A 14,976-nucleotide genomic window follows, 5' to 3' on the forward strand; every position below is an offset into this window, starting at 1 on the left:
GCGAGGAGAAGGGTTAGGCGACGAGTGTGAGTGATGGGTTCCAAATGGTGGGTAGTGGGTGGTGGGCTGGTGGCTGTTGAAACTTTGAAGAGAATAGAGGGAGTGAGGGTTGAGGGGATCAGGGGACAAATTAGGGTTTTTTGAGTGAGAGAATGAAGAAACGGAAGAGGAGGGTTTTGGGTTTCACGTTTCAGCTTCAGGCCTTCAGCCATTTAATTTTTTTTAAAGCATTAAAGCAATGTCGTTTTGGTGGATTTTGAAAACCGATACTTTCAAAAACCCGGCCGATTCGGACGGTTCAGTCGTTAACTGTCAGTTTGATCGATTTTTTTACCGGTTTTTTGCAGCACGATTTTAGAGGTGGACCGGACCGACCAGATGACCAGTTTCAGCTAACCCAGTTGAAATGGCCGGTCCGATTTTCAGAACCTTGGCGATTATGTCTGAGTTCAACTTGTAGTGGTCTTGAGAAATGGTAGATCTGGTACAAGTGTGGCTACCGTTATAACGTCTTATTTCCCAACAATATTTCTTTCGGATCAAACTTACCCTGATAAGCCAATCACAATTGTTGCCATATTGTACATATTTGGCATAAAATGTCATTGGTTCAGACGTGTATACCCGGTAGTCAACTTCTCTACAAAATGTATAGTCTTTGATAGCTGCAACCACAACTTCTCTAGAACTGAATTCCATCCCAATAACAAATTTGTCGTCTGCAACAATAGGTGGTTTCTGCAACAATACCACAAAAAGCAATTAAACAATATGATTTACCAACCACGGTAGAATCATCATCTTATAGTACAGAAAATATATCTATTCTCTTAATATCATATTCACATACCAGCAGTCACATACTTAAGAAACTCTGGTGCATTCAACGCTGCAAGGTCCAAAGGGCGCATAAAAGACAGCTCCCCAAATGGATGTTGGCTTGCTAGGACATTTGCCACTTTTTTTACATCTGGCTCATTAATGCAATTAACACCGTCTCCATCTATGTTTAGATCATCTATTTCATAGTTGCCTTCAAATTCATCTTCGCTTTCACTATTGTAGTCTTCCCAATCCATGTCTCCATCGTCTTCTTCAACACCATAAGTCAAGTGTTCGAACTCAACGTATTGCTCGATGACAAAGTCTTGTGGTCGACTTTCGTGATATATTGAAAACATTTCTTGTATCGTTGCTTCATCAATGACATACTTCATCTCGAACTGTATGAATCCTCCAAATACTATTACAGGATATTTGTACACAATACTAATCACTCTTTTCAATATCTGAGGATCTATCCTTTCACAAATTATACATTTTAGTTCTTCAAATAATATGGTGAAAGGAACAACAATATCACATGGATTCTCACATATAAATTTTACACCTTCAGATGAATGAAAAAAAACAGAGACGTAGAGTAGGAAGAAGAAGAACAAGACGAGGAAGATGAATGTGAAGCCTGGCTGAGACCTTATTTGTAGCCACTGCAATTCTTTTTTTTTTTTGGACAAATCACTCCTTCATACGTCAAGTCACCCCACTATCTATCAATTCGCCCCCTCCATTTTGTTTTATTAAAAAAAAAACTCTCTACAACTGTGCAGTAATCGCTCCTTTCATTTTCTAGCTTTTCTTTGTTATTTTTCATTCCTCCACAAATTACTAACAGCGATTTCTGCCTCTAACCAATATTCAAGTAAAATACGAATTCACATCATAACGAGGAATAACACTAAAGGGACTCCAATATTAAAAAAAATGAGCCTCCTTATATCCATTTGTTTTGGAAGATTTTCAATTTGATATGTTTTGTTGTGCAAGTGTGGATCACCCATTTATTTCTAGTGAAATAAAATAAATACCTATCTTTATCTAAAAAAGTAAATAAATAATTGTACAAGTAAAGTTGTCAAATAAACCTGTAAATAGTGAATTCAATCCAACTTGTCATAAGCGACGAAGCAAATTAGCCTACTTTATGAGCCAAAAAATGATTGAGCTAACGAATTAAACAAATACTAACTCATATTTTATTTATTTATTTATTAAAAATATTAAAAAAAAACTAGTTTCTTAAGTGGAAAAAGAATTTAAACAACTTTGTCTAGACATTTATACAAATTTTTATTACACATTCATATATTTTCATATGAACTTTAAAAGTAAAATTGTTATATTTATATTATTTTCTTAAAATAAAATATAAAAAAACTAAAAACGATCTATTAAAACTCCGAGACTCAAATTCGCATAATTCGCGAGTTATTTAAAACAAGCTAAATTGATTTGCTTCAAAAAGAGCCATATTTTTAAGAACTTAATTCGCCTTTTTAGGATTCCCCGCAGCCAACTTGCAAATTTCAATTATTTTTGCTTAAGATAAATATACTCCACAAAACTTGAAAAGTATTACCCGCACAAGCCTCCAATAATTATAACCGTCGCATTCTTGTTTCATAATCGCCCAATCTTATTAGATATATATGCAATGCAATATGCAATTATGCATGCGTCCGTGGTGACGTCAGCTTTTAACTAATTGCTACCAATTGGCCAATTGGATTCGTTGAAGCTTACGAGTTAGTCACTCACTACTGCATCTATGACACACTTACACACTTCAAAGAACAATAGTGGATGTTATTTGTTAGAAACAAGATATTAAACTGAAGAAATAATTTGTGTGTATTTAAATTATTCATTTATGTTGTCTGGAATGATATAATATAAAAGAGTATTTATAGGTACTAAGAGAATTGTAACTCCTATAATAAATATTCAGGTATATTAAATAATACTAATTGATTCGAATTGATCCTAATTATATTCTAACATTATTAATTTAATTAAGGTTGTTAATTAGCGATTAAAACAATAATAATGGCAACGATGACTAGCTAGAGAGTGGTGAATTGACGATAGTTGTAGCCGCCGGCGACTCAACTACACTGACGGTGGCACGGTGAAGAGTCAATAAGCTCAGTTAACTTTAATTTGCTTATTGTGACTTTCTTGGTCGTATTCACTGCAGCAGTGTCACACACACACACATCAACTAATGTGAACATAAATTGTTGGTTAGTTGAACATCAATTCTATCGTCACTTAGTTCCCAAATTATTGCTACTATAATAATGTCTCATTTAAGATTAATTAATCGTTTGGGCTTTGAATGATGAACTATTCAAAACAAAAATCCGTTTTTAATGTTACGTTAAGACTTTAATAATAATAATAATAATAATATCATCTATTAGTGAGTTATGTAATACACTAAGCTAGTAAAATATTATGCATATGGTGTAGTGATGTAGTCCCTAACACAAACTCATGATCTGTTTTAGAGACGCTCAAACGTAAAATTGTGAAAGTGTCATACACCAGTCACAAGTTCTTGGTTTATGAATTAACAAGAGATTTTTTTTTTTTTTTGACGTTTGTTATTATCAACAAACAACAAATGAAGCATTGAATCTACCTTATCTTGTAATAAGGATTAAGGTTGTCTCGTGCAAATCAATACTTCTTTATCTCTATACCGTATTGAAGTGGCCATCACCTGCTGATGATATTCACACCGCCCACAGCCCCACCTTTGTGTCGTGTCCTTGGATTGTACGTCTAATAATCTCTTATTCATTTTTTTTTCGTCAACCTTTACCTCTCTTGATGACCTAAATGGCTAATCACATAATTATACACTCTTCAATTAGGAGGAAAGGAAGGCGACAGTGGGGGAAATGACATAGAAGAGGGTTATGTTTGGGATAGATTAAGGTTTGAAAAGGCGGGGCTTAGAATAAATTAAGGTTTGGAAAAGAGAGGATTTGGATAAAATTGGATTAAACTTAATTAACTGAGTCCCAATTCATTTAAACTTACTTCAAATTCTTACTAACTTAAGTATCAGAATCCCTTGTAGATATCATTCACTACTGACTTATTAATACCAATGAACAAGTCAGAATTTATACTCAAAAGAATCTGAATTTTACATTTAGGCCTATATCACCTTGATTTTAAGTATTGTCTCGAAACATTGGCGTCATTGTTGGAGATTCGGAGATTAACTTTCAACCATAGTAGATGCACATCTTAAATATGGACGTACTGCATTTGACTCAGGATCACAAAGTAGAGATCATCGTAATAATGATCGAGCACTCTCTGTATTTTAGCATTCTGAAAGAAACAAAGGAGAGTAAAGAGGACGAAGAATGAGCTCCCAAGTTCACATCCCAGAAGGATCAGGAACTAGAAACGCAACAAATATTATGGGCTCGTCCATGGTCACCAAGGACGACTCGAACAACTAAAAATTGAGTTGGAAAAACAAAGAGAGTCTGAGCAACCGTTGCGGAGAAAATTATACAACCGCAAAGAGTTGGAAGACAAATTGAAGAAGTTGGAGACTGACTTCAAGAACAGAAAAAATTGAGAAGAAAAGGACACAACTCCTTCAGGAAGTGATTCCTACTCGGAAGATATTATGCGAGCTAAAGTTTTCAAAAATTTTAAGAGTCTAAAGATAGATATCTATGATGGTACCACCGACCCATGACATCACTTTAGCAACTTCAAGAGTCATATGTATCTAGCAGATGCTTTCGATGTGATTCGACATAAAGCATTTTCAACCACACTTACTAAAGTAGCAATAAAGTGGTTTGACAACCTACCCCAAGGTCGATGACATGTTTTGATGATTTGGAAAAGAATGTTCTCATCCATTTTTTCATCTAAAAGGACAAGAATAAGGAGAGTTTCTTAGAGTATATAGGAAAAGATTCAATAAAGCCTGCTTAAAAATTCAAATCCTACCAATAGAGGCGACCATAAGGGGAGTAGTGAATGACCTCAAATTACAGATCATTCTCACATCAATTTCAAAGAGACACCTGAGCTCTCTCTATGAGGTCCAGAAAAAACCAAAAAAAAAATACATAAGCATGGAAAAATCTGCGCAACTCAAAAAGTCTCACCAAAGCAAAGAAGTCGGATAGAATAGCAAAAAGGAGGAACAAAGAAAGAATGAAGACTATATTGGTCTAACAAAGAGGTATCACTCCTAGAGTCCCTTAAGAGTATTCCTAGTTGAAGTTTTTAGAGGTATTTGTCAAGTTGAAAAGTTACCACTTCCACAACCTATCTAAAGCAAGAAAGGAGAAAACAGGTCATCTATGGCCACCCCACCAATGATTGCTACGACCTCAAAAATATTATTTAAAAGCTTGCACGAGAAGGCAAGCTCGATAAATATCTGGAGATCGACAAGTCGGATAGGAAATACAGGGCATCCAGAGAAGACCACAAGAGGAAAGAAAGAGAGGGGACTAATGAACCTAAGAGAACTCCAGAGTGTCATATCCATATGATCGCAGGAGGATTCGCAGGGAGAATTTCAAAAATCTCCCAAAAAGGCACCTAAAAGAGGTATATCAGGTGGGAGCCGAAAAACAAGACATTCATCTACCCAAGATCACCTTTACAAAAGAGAATGCTCGAAATGTGTTACCAGACATGATAACCCAGTAGTAATCACGACGATTTTAGCAAATACTAACTTGCACAGAACTTTAGTTGACCAAGAAAGCTCAACCAATATTCTTTTCAAGGAGACATTCGACAAGCTCAGACTAGACGCAAAATATCTAAGGGCATACCCGAATACTTTGTTTAGGTTAGGAAAACATCCATCCACCCTCTCGGTTTCATCAATTTATATATGACCTTTGGAAAGAGTCTAAGAAGTAGCACCATAAAGATCGACTGCATAATAGTCATATCCCTTCAGCTTATATTGCACTCATTAAAAGAGGTACATTGAAGCGGTTAGCAGCGATGGTCTCTACACCATATTTATGCATGAAGTTCCCAACAAAGGAAGGAATTACAACAGTTCACAGAGACCAAGCCCTTGGAAGACGATGCTACAACAAAAGTTTAAGCCTCAAAGGGACAAAAGCAGGAGAACTTATTTCTGTGCTAAAAATCAGTAGTCCAAGGGAACGGAATTCTCTTCGACCTCATCTGGAAGGAAAGTTAGAAGAAGTTTAAATTGGAAAGAGATCTTAGCAGACTTTAAGTGTAGGATTAGAACTCCGTCAAAAACTCAAGCAGGAGTTGATTCAACTCTTGCAAGAGAACTCATATTTGTTTGCATGAAAAGCGTCTGACATGCTAGGCATCTCACCCGAGTTAATGTCACATAAGCTGTTGATATATCCTGGCTCAAGGCCAATTCAACAAAAAAAAAAAAAGTTCAGTGAGGAGAGAGCCCGTGTAATAGAAGAACAAGTGGATGCACTCTTGGAAGCCGGGTTCATTAGGGAAGTGGAATACCCGCTTTGGTTGGCTAATTTACTCTTGGTCAAGAAACAAAACGGAAAATAAAGTATGTGTGTTGATTACATCAACCTAAACAAAGCATGTCCCAAAGACCCCTATCTCTACCTAACATTGACGCTCTGGTAAATGTAACATCAGGATACAGATTTTTATCATTCATGGATGCTTACTTGGGGTACAACTAAATACCCATGCATGTCCAGACTAGAAAAAGACCTCATTCATCATCTCAAAGGTGAATTATTGCTATATAGTAATGCTATTTGGATTAAAAAATACAGGGACTACATACCAAATACTAATGAACAAAGTATTCCATGAACATCTCAAGTCCCTGATGGAAGTATATGTGGACGACATGCTTGTTAAAAGTAGGGAGGAGGCAACTTTAGTGCCCGACCTACAGAAGATATTTGGTATGATCAGAAAGCATAACATCAGGTTCAACCTTGCCAAATGTGCGTTTGCAATAGGAACAAAAAAGTTTCTAGGGTTTATGCTCACCCAAAGAGGGATAGAAGCTAACTTGAACAAATGTTCTGCCATCTTAAACATGTCGAGTCCGAATTGTCTCAAAGAGGTATAGTAATTGAATGGGAGATTGACGGGTCTTTTCCGATTTATTGCAGGAACAACTCTCAAGTCCTTGCTCTTGTTCTCCCTGTTAAAAAAAACGTCGACTTCAAATGGACCGACGAGTGCAAAAATACATTCTAATAATTCAAAGAATACCTAGCTCAACCTCTAAGTTTAACAAAGCCAAAACTCAGGGACGAGCTTATAAGCTACCTAGAAGTAGCTATGAAGGCTGTGGCAACAGCTCTTGTCCAATAAGAAAAATGAAAGCAACAACCTATATACTTTATAAGTAAAGCACTACAATGAGCTAAACTCAATTACTAGAAGATTGAAAAGGTAGTCTACGCATTTGTATTGACATCCAGAAGGTTGCAATCCTACTTTCAAGCCCATATGGTCAGAGTTCGAACCAACCAACCCTTGAAGAATAGCTTATAAAAAAACGACAAAGCGGGTCCAATGTTGCAATGGATAATGGAGTATTAGAAGAAATCCATGCAAGAATTTTTACACCACTGCTCAAGTGCATCCTGACATCCAAAGCTAAAGAAGTATTGGAAGAAGTCCATGTAGGAATCTGCAGAATTCATCTCAGAGCTCGGCCATTAGCCAAAAAAATAATCCGAGTTGGGTTATACTAGCCTACTTACAAAAAGATGCCACCAATTATGTTCAGCAATGTCCTACTTGTGTCCATGCCAACTTTCTTCTCAGCCTCCTACTTGGTCTTTTCTTTTTCAAACCCAACGACTTTAGTACGAAGCTCCTCCACCTAGACCTGGAGAGGGCCAAGGGGAGTTTGTCAAAGCTTTTTTATAATAGCAATACAAACCCTAGCAGTTCAGATTCCTCCCTTCACCAAAATCTCCAATTTCTTCTCCAGGTTTGCATCATTCAAGGATATTTGACTGTTCGACATGATGTAATATTCGCTAAAACCCATCGCGTCAAAACTAGGGTTGAACACACTGCCGTACCTATTGTAAAGGGTTTTGCGTTTGCGAGAAGCCCCAGATTCTGAGTCTTTTGAGGGCTCAACGAATTTAGGGATATGAGGAACTTGAGGAGAAATCTGCAGTTGAGATTGAGGATGAGATGGAAGAAGTGTCGCCGTCTAAGAAGAAATCGGACTCGAATTTGACGATAAAGTCGAGTTGCCTCCGATTTCACTGCCTTAAGCTTCTTGGCTTGACGTGCATCTATATTCTTCTTGGCTAATTTGAACTTCTTGTATGTGTCTAAGTTGTTCACCATCCCCTTTATGAAGGAAGAAATATATTAGCAAGAGACTTAGATACAGCCTTATATTATCTATTATAAGAAATAAATCCATCTACCTACTCAGTTTGAAATAACTCATCTTGGCTATAAGAAATTTCTCGATATTGAGATTAGGAGCTCAACCCTAGAATTCTTGAAAGAGAGTCGCGATCATTTGCTCCTCCTCGTGAAGATCCTCAAAATTATACTTTATAATTGTTGATTCTTCCTCCCAATACAAACAAAATATATACTTGAATTTCTCATTAAAGTAAAAAGGTCGATAACCCTCTCTAGCCTGAATCTTAAAGTAATAGTTTTCGAAGTCGTGAAAAGACTCTTCAAAAATAGAAAACACCATTCTATCCTAAATTGCTTGGAAAGAAGCTTACTTTTATTTTTAGAGCTTAAATATTTTGTCAAATGAAAGAAATAGAAAAAAATCCTAAGAAAAACGGGGAGATCAAGTGTATGATTAAAAAGATGATAAATCTTCATAAAATCCTAAGAATTCGGGTAAAATTGGGTAGGAGTAACTCAGCAAGTCAAAAAAATGTCTTGCCCGAAGTCAGTAAATAGAATTTTTACACCAAGTTTGAGAAAAATGCACTCATACATAAAAATAAAATATGGGTCCGATTTGCTAAGTTGAGAATAACAAATTCTCTCCTCAAAATCAAGGGCAACTGAAACATAATTTTCCTAAAGTTTTTCTATCTATCACAGAAACAACTCCTAACACAGTACTATCTACCCAGTCTAAATCCTTAAAAATTTTATAAGGCATTATATTTACTACAGAAGGAGACATAGAAATAAATATACCTATAAAAGAAAAATAACTACACGTGTGAAGTAAAAGAAGTCGGTCACAACATAAAACAAATCGGTATTATCTCCATCAAAAGAATCAAACAATCTTCACTATTTTTTTATGATAGCAGAGGCCAAGAAAGTAGTAAGAAACACAAAATTACTAGTGGCACTCTCATTAGAAGTAATAACACCAGCACTCAAAGGTAAGAAACATCCAAGGCACATAATAACCAAGATTCAAGCAAAAATACCATTCCTCAAAAATCAAATTATCAACAATAAATTTTCTTAGAAAACAACCCTCTCAAGAGCATCTCTCAGATATCGAAAACAAACCAAAAAAATAATCTTTCAAAGTAACAGTTTGCAACTATTATTAGCATGTAAGAAAATCATAAAACCAAGAACAAATAAATGTTCAGAAAAAGAAAAGAAAGAAGAAACAACCAACCTTAAAACAGAAATAGCAAAGAAACAATGAGTACGCCTGGAAAACTTCAGAAGCACCAATGAAGGTAACGAAAGAAGATATTTTGAGACGAAAATGACATGGTGTGATTGGCACAATGTGATGAAGAATAAGAGCTTTTTCTTTATTAGGAAGAAGAGAAGTTTTTCGTAACAAAGAAAAAGAAGTTGGAAAGAGAAAAGAAAAAGTCAAATATATATGTAAGCAAGGAAAAAAGGTAATTTTATCATGTTTTATTTGTAGTGAACAGTTATAAAAAAATGAAAAGGCGTGCGAATAGTTATAGAAAGACAAAGTGATAGTTTAAAAATCACATCGAGTTGACCGACTACATTCTCTTGAATGATATCGAAAGTACCGACCTCCTCAACATAAAAGAATTCTATTCTATGCATCTTCTCCAGAAAAGTGAAGGCTACAAGCTATAGCCTGGCAAAATCCTTTGCTCGAGGCCCAAGTTCACTAAACTTGGCCATGAGCATGATCATTGTTCATATAATAGCCCAATAATCTAAGCCATAACCCAAGAAGGCTGGCCCACCCTCAATGGGCCTCAAGGTTGTCTAGATCCAATTAGATCTGTCCCAAAACTATATGGGTTGAATCACCTGACCTACTTGGGGCACGAGTATCACGACTCGTGTTTGACTCAATTTGCATGGCAAGTATGGGCTTGCCATCCACTACCTCAAATTTCGTTAACAGTTTGACCATTATCTTAATGTAGGATAACTTCCGAAATACTAAGGAAGAAACCACCAATTATGGCTAGTGGAGAAACTTCAAAGTGATGGCCAAATCATCACCTCCTTCTATAAATACTCCATCAAATTTAGGTATTTCTCAATCTCAGTTCACTTAAACCTGTCTCAAACTCTTACTAACTTAAATATCAAAATCCCTTGCAGGTATCTCCCATCATCATTCTAACGAAGACGTCGGACCGATTTGTCACACCAGTAAACAAGTCAGAATTTACACTCAAAATAGTCTGGACCTTACGTCTAAGCCTATATCACCTTGATTTCAAGTATTGTCTCAGAATAGAACTCAAATTCGCAACGAACTAATCATGTACCTACTATATTAGAAATACCATGAAAGTGAAAAAAAAATTTTAGGAGCTTCAACTTCCATAGTCCAAATTCACATGATCTAAGTGATGATTTTAAATAAAGAGAAATGATATTTGAATCACACTTTGATCTTAGTAAATTTTTATTAATTAAAGATCTTTAAAAATTATTTTCGCTAGACATATTAATTATTTTATTGCTTTCAATAAAATTTTTTGTATGCGTGTTTGATAAACAAATTCTTAAAAATAATTATTATAAAACAATTAGGTTTTAAAATTTATTTTTATAAGATAAATTAATCTTTTTCGTAACGATGACATAATTAATGTCTGGTAAGAGTATTATTAAAAACTTATAAAAAATAAAAATTTATTAGAATCTAAAGTATTCAATTTAAAAATTGTTGAGAATTAATTTGATTATTAATTTTTTTGGTATTAATTTGGTTACTAATTTTAATTATTACATATTTGATTTAGAGAACTTTTATGATAACCAAAAAAAGGAAGAAAAAGAAATGAGGTCTTTCATAATAAGAAACAATTTAATGATCTCCCCAAACCAACAGCCCGCCTCCCCTAAAAAAACCAAAAAAAGAAAACCATCTAGTCGTGATTGTGATTGGCTAAATTATTGAGTGACAGAGCAACATGAAGGGGCCACACCTGAATCACAAGCTTCAGAGAGCATCACATGGCACAACCAGCTACACTAATATAGTAATATAAATACAAATACTTAGCAATTAGCAATTAGCAATTAGCATAATAGCATGCTACTAACCAGTAACTACTAAACTCATAACCGAACACGTCGTGTTGCTTGCGCGTACGTCTTTCATGGTCTCTTTCACAATCACAACAATTTCTACTAACCACACTCCAATTATATTCCACCATCATCGCCAACACACAACCTCAAAAACTTCAACCTACCCCAAGACTGTTTCACGTTCTTCCTCATAAAGCCACGACACAATTATTATCTTAATCTTCCTTCGAGGATTCAGAATCAATCCCCACTTCTGTGTGTTTCACTTACTCTGTAAACCTGGCGAAATTACGCTCCATCAGGTTTGCTCTTTTTACCAAAATGTCCCCCTCTTCATGCTTATAGTTTTGTTCTTTCTTGTCTTTCTCTTTTGACTCTTATAACTTATAACCATTGTGCCTGACGTTCTTCTTGTTTATTTATTTATTTTCTTCCCTCATGACTATGCAAGAGAATTTCAAAGCCTATTTGATCGTGCAATGTATGTGAATTATGTGAAGCTTTTAGAAATATCTAGATGTATATAAAATATAAAATTCCAAAAGAGAATTTATTCCTTCACCGCAAGTTTTGTTTCCTTTTGGTATTCGATGCTGGGTTGCGGAATTTTCTAAACCAATGTTTCGCATATATTTTATTTATCCAAGTGTTTGGTCTTTAACTGGGTAAGGTGTCTATTTCCAGGGACAAATATTCTTGGAGCTTTGGTTTTGAAGGGGCGAACCATATTCAACTCTGGCCAACTCTTCAGCTATATCATCGTCGCCAATCGTAGCAGGACTTGGCCCTTGGTTTTCTTGTTCTTGGTTTTGTTTCTGTTTCGACACACTTCTGTCTCTGCTCCTGCGTCTCCCCACTGATTATGGCTAATCACTGCTACAATCCTTCTTCTTCGATGTGATCTTACATAGAATTAAGCGTTCTCTATCATTGTTTAGCTTTTCAATAGGGCAGAGATGTGAGCTGCAATAGAATTTGTGTACGTGCAAAGGATTTTGAAGCGTAAAACAAGATCAAATAACAGCAATATTAACAAGCTTGAAGCTTCATCTAAATAATTAACATGGCCATGTGTAGGTGTGTCGATGTTGTTGATGTTTTGGTTGGGAAGAAGAAGAAGAAAGACAAGGTAAGAACTAGTTGCATAGTGTGTCTAGTTTTGCTTTTGCTAAGGTTCTTGTAAACCATGTGAATTTACCTTGCTTGTGTCTTTTTGTTTTGCTTGATTTTCAGGGTGCTGAACGGTCTTCAAAGAAAGGACACGTTAAAACTCTACTTGTTAAAGTAGAAGAGGCTAAGACGTCCTCGGGTTCACCAGCTTGCGATGTGAAGCCACTCACCGGAGACGTTGTAGTTCCTTGTGATATCCCGAAGAATTCAAGGTGCAACATGAGGGTCATGAATCTTGAGAGTCCTCTAAAGACTGAGACTGAGGAAGCTTATGAAGGGGAAGACGAGCGTGAAGATTCGCATTCCCTCAAAAGGGATCTATCTGATATTGATCTCCAAGCTCATGAAGCTGCTGTGTCAAGGGAAGTAAGGTCTGATCGAAGTCCAGCAACGGATAAAGAGACAAAATACAGCGAAAAGAGCGGCGAACTAGTGCAAAGTGGGCATGTCAGTGATCCTGGGATTATTGGGAGGGAAGACTTCTGGGATTCTCCCAAGCTCACTCGATCATGCTCAAACCTGGAAAGAAGGGATGTTCTTGGTAATACAATTCATCAATTCCCAGATTCAAAGTCGCAATCTTTCGAGAATTTACAGGAACTTACAGCAGGTAAAGTGGCTGCTAATCTTGAAAGCCCCAGGTCTGTGATGACTCACTGCAGTGCTGATAGAGTTATGTTGAGAAGGCATTCCTCAAGCCAAGTTCTTCCTTCTGGAAGTAAGAGACTCTGGTGGAAGATGTTCCTCTGGAGCCATAGGAACATACATAGACCTATTCCAAGCAAATCAACACAGGTGAATCCTGGTGTGGCTGCAACGCACAATCCATACGGGTACTCTTCCGACACCCTTGAACCGAAGCACAAGCAATCACCAAGAAATGTGGAATCACCCTCACCAAGGTCATCAAATGGTGAATACTTTCGCAAAAGCTATAGTGATAAAAACATTGATCACCAAAGGAGGAGCAGATTCCAGGAGGAGAGTTTCGGTTTTTGGCCACAGAATCAATGGGTAGCCTTCTCAGGAGGATCATCATCCTTCAATAGAGTGGAGGAGTGGGTGCATGATCTTGAAATTCAGCAGGTGCCTCCAGAGGATAATTTTGATAATGACAATGTGGGAAACATTGAGTTCCCACCTTCTCCTAATGCTGGTAGATCAATGTCAAGAACCGTATCTCAGTTAAGTCACCATACAGATGCAAATCTTTCAAAGGAGATTCTGCATGCCAATAGTTTGGTCCAATCCCTAAATCCAGCCTCAACTGTGGCTCATATATCTGGTGTTGGTATAAAAGCGATTCCTGGTATTTCACACTTCTCCAGCCTCCGCTCTGTCAATTTGTCCAACAATTTCATAGGTATACACTTAGATTGAAGAAAGTAGCCTCTACTATGAAACCATTTACTGATAACTATATAACTGGCTCCACTGATTGTCTCTTCTCTTCAATTTATTTGCAGTTCAAATTGTGCCTGGACTTCTCCCAAAGGGTATTCATACACTTAATTTGTCAAGAAATAAGATCAGCACCATTGAGGGGCTTAGAGATTTAACCCGGTTACGAGTACTTGACTTGAGTTACAATCGCATCTCAAGAATTGGACAAGGTTAGTTTTTGTATTAAGTTGATGCTCAATGGTGATTTTTCACATCTCAGATTTCATAGTCTTCGTCAAGTATTGTCTAAAATAAAACTCTGCAATGTGTCTTTGTCAGGTTTATCAAATTGCACACTTATCAAAGAGCTATATCTTGCTGGGAATAAGATAAGTGATGTTCAGGGACTACACAGATTACTGAAGCTAACAGTTCTGGATTTGAGCTTCAACAAGATCACAACAACAAAAGCATTAGGGGAACTTGTAGCTAACTACAACTCACTTCAGGCCTTGAATCTGCTTGGAAATCCAGTTCAAAACAACATCAGTGACGAGCAGTTGCGGAAATCAGTTTGCAGTCTTCTTCCGAAGCTTGGATACCTGAACAAGCAAGCCATCAAGCCTCAGAGGGCACGAGAAGTACTCACTGACAGTGTTGCCAAAGCTGCACTTGGTGACAGCAGCCGGAACTACAACCGAAAATCACCGAAGAGAGGCAACCATGGAGGTCCCAGTTCCTCAAATGCGCATAGAAGCAGTACTAGTGTTGTCCAGAAAAGTAAGAGCATGCCAAAGCTCCGAACAAGAAAGCATTAGTTGCCTTTAGAAGGAGCAACTCACGAGTCTCACTGTCTCAGTTTTCACGACTCAATAAAGTGGATATCAGTATTTCCAAATGCTTGTATTCTGTAATGGCCTGCTTCAACCTGTAATGGTTGTGTTTGCTTAAACATGTTATCATGAGTGTGTGATTCTCAGTTTCTACCATAAATGAGACTGTACTTGGTATCAACAGCCTCTCCATTTAGAAGCCTTGATATAATGCATTCTTCATTGTGTTTCACGTGCAACTAAACATCATCACTAGGGTCAG

General features: G+C 36.7%; 1 protein-coding gene across 2 annotated transcripts; it reads left to right on the forward strand.

Moving 5' to 3' along the window:
• The first annotated feature begins 11,311 nt into the window (after positions 1-11,311).
• LOC130946358 (uncharacterized) lies at positions 11,312-14,895 on the forward strand. Of its 2 annotated transcripts, XM_057875085.1 has the most exons (6): positions 11,313-11,630; positions 12,013-12,307; positions 12,406-12,457; positions 12,562-13,861; positions 13,965-14,111; positions 14,221-14,895. In XM_057875085.1, exons 4-6 carry the CDS (start codon positions 12,718-12,720, stop codon positions 14,697-14,699), a joined length of 1,770 nt encoding a protein of 589 aa, XP_057731068.1. In that variant the 5' UTR covers positions 11,313-11,630; positions 12,013-12,307; positions 12,406-12,457; positions 12,562-12,717; the 3' UTR covers positions 14,700-14,895. The 2 variants fall into 2 exon arrangements, with proteins under 2 accessions (XP_057731067.1, XP_057731068.1); XM_057875084.1 differs by having other exon boundaries at positions 11,312-11,630; positions 12,013-12,457.
• Positions 14,896-14,976: the final 81 nt, after the last annotated feature.

This window comes from Arachis stenosperma, chromosome 8 (assembly GCF_014773155.1).
Source record: "Arachis stenosperma cultivar V10309 chromosome 8, arast.V10309.gnm1.PFL2, whole genome shotgun sequence".
Lineage (NCBI taxonomy): Eukaryota > Viridiplantae > Streptophyta > Magnoliopsida > Fabales > Fabaceae > Arachis > Arachis stenosperma.

What these genes read in the sequence shown, in the direction of transcription:
- LOC130946358 (XM_057875084.1), top strand. Translation starts at nt 12,392, where the DNA reads ATGGCCATGTGTAGGTGTGTCGATGTTGTTGATGTTTTGGTTGGGAAG. An exon ending in AGAAGAAGAAGAAAGACAAG is followed by an intron (nt 12,458 to 12,561) that starts GTAAGAACTAGT and finishes CTTGATTTTCAG; the next exon opens with GGTGCTGAACGGTCTTCAAA. An exon ending in TTTGTCCAACAATTTCATAG is followed by an intron (nt 13,862 to 13,964) that starts GTATACACTTAG and finishes ATTTATTTGCAG; the next exon opens with TTCAAATTGTGCCTGGACTT.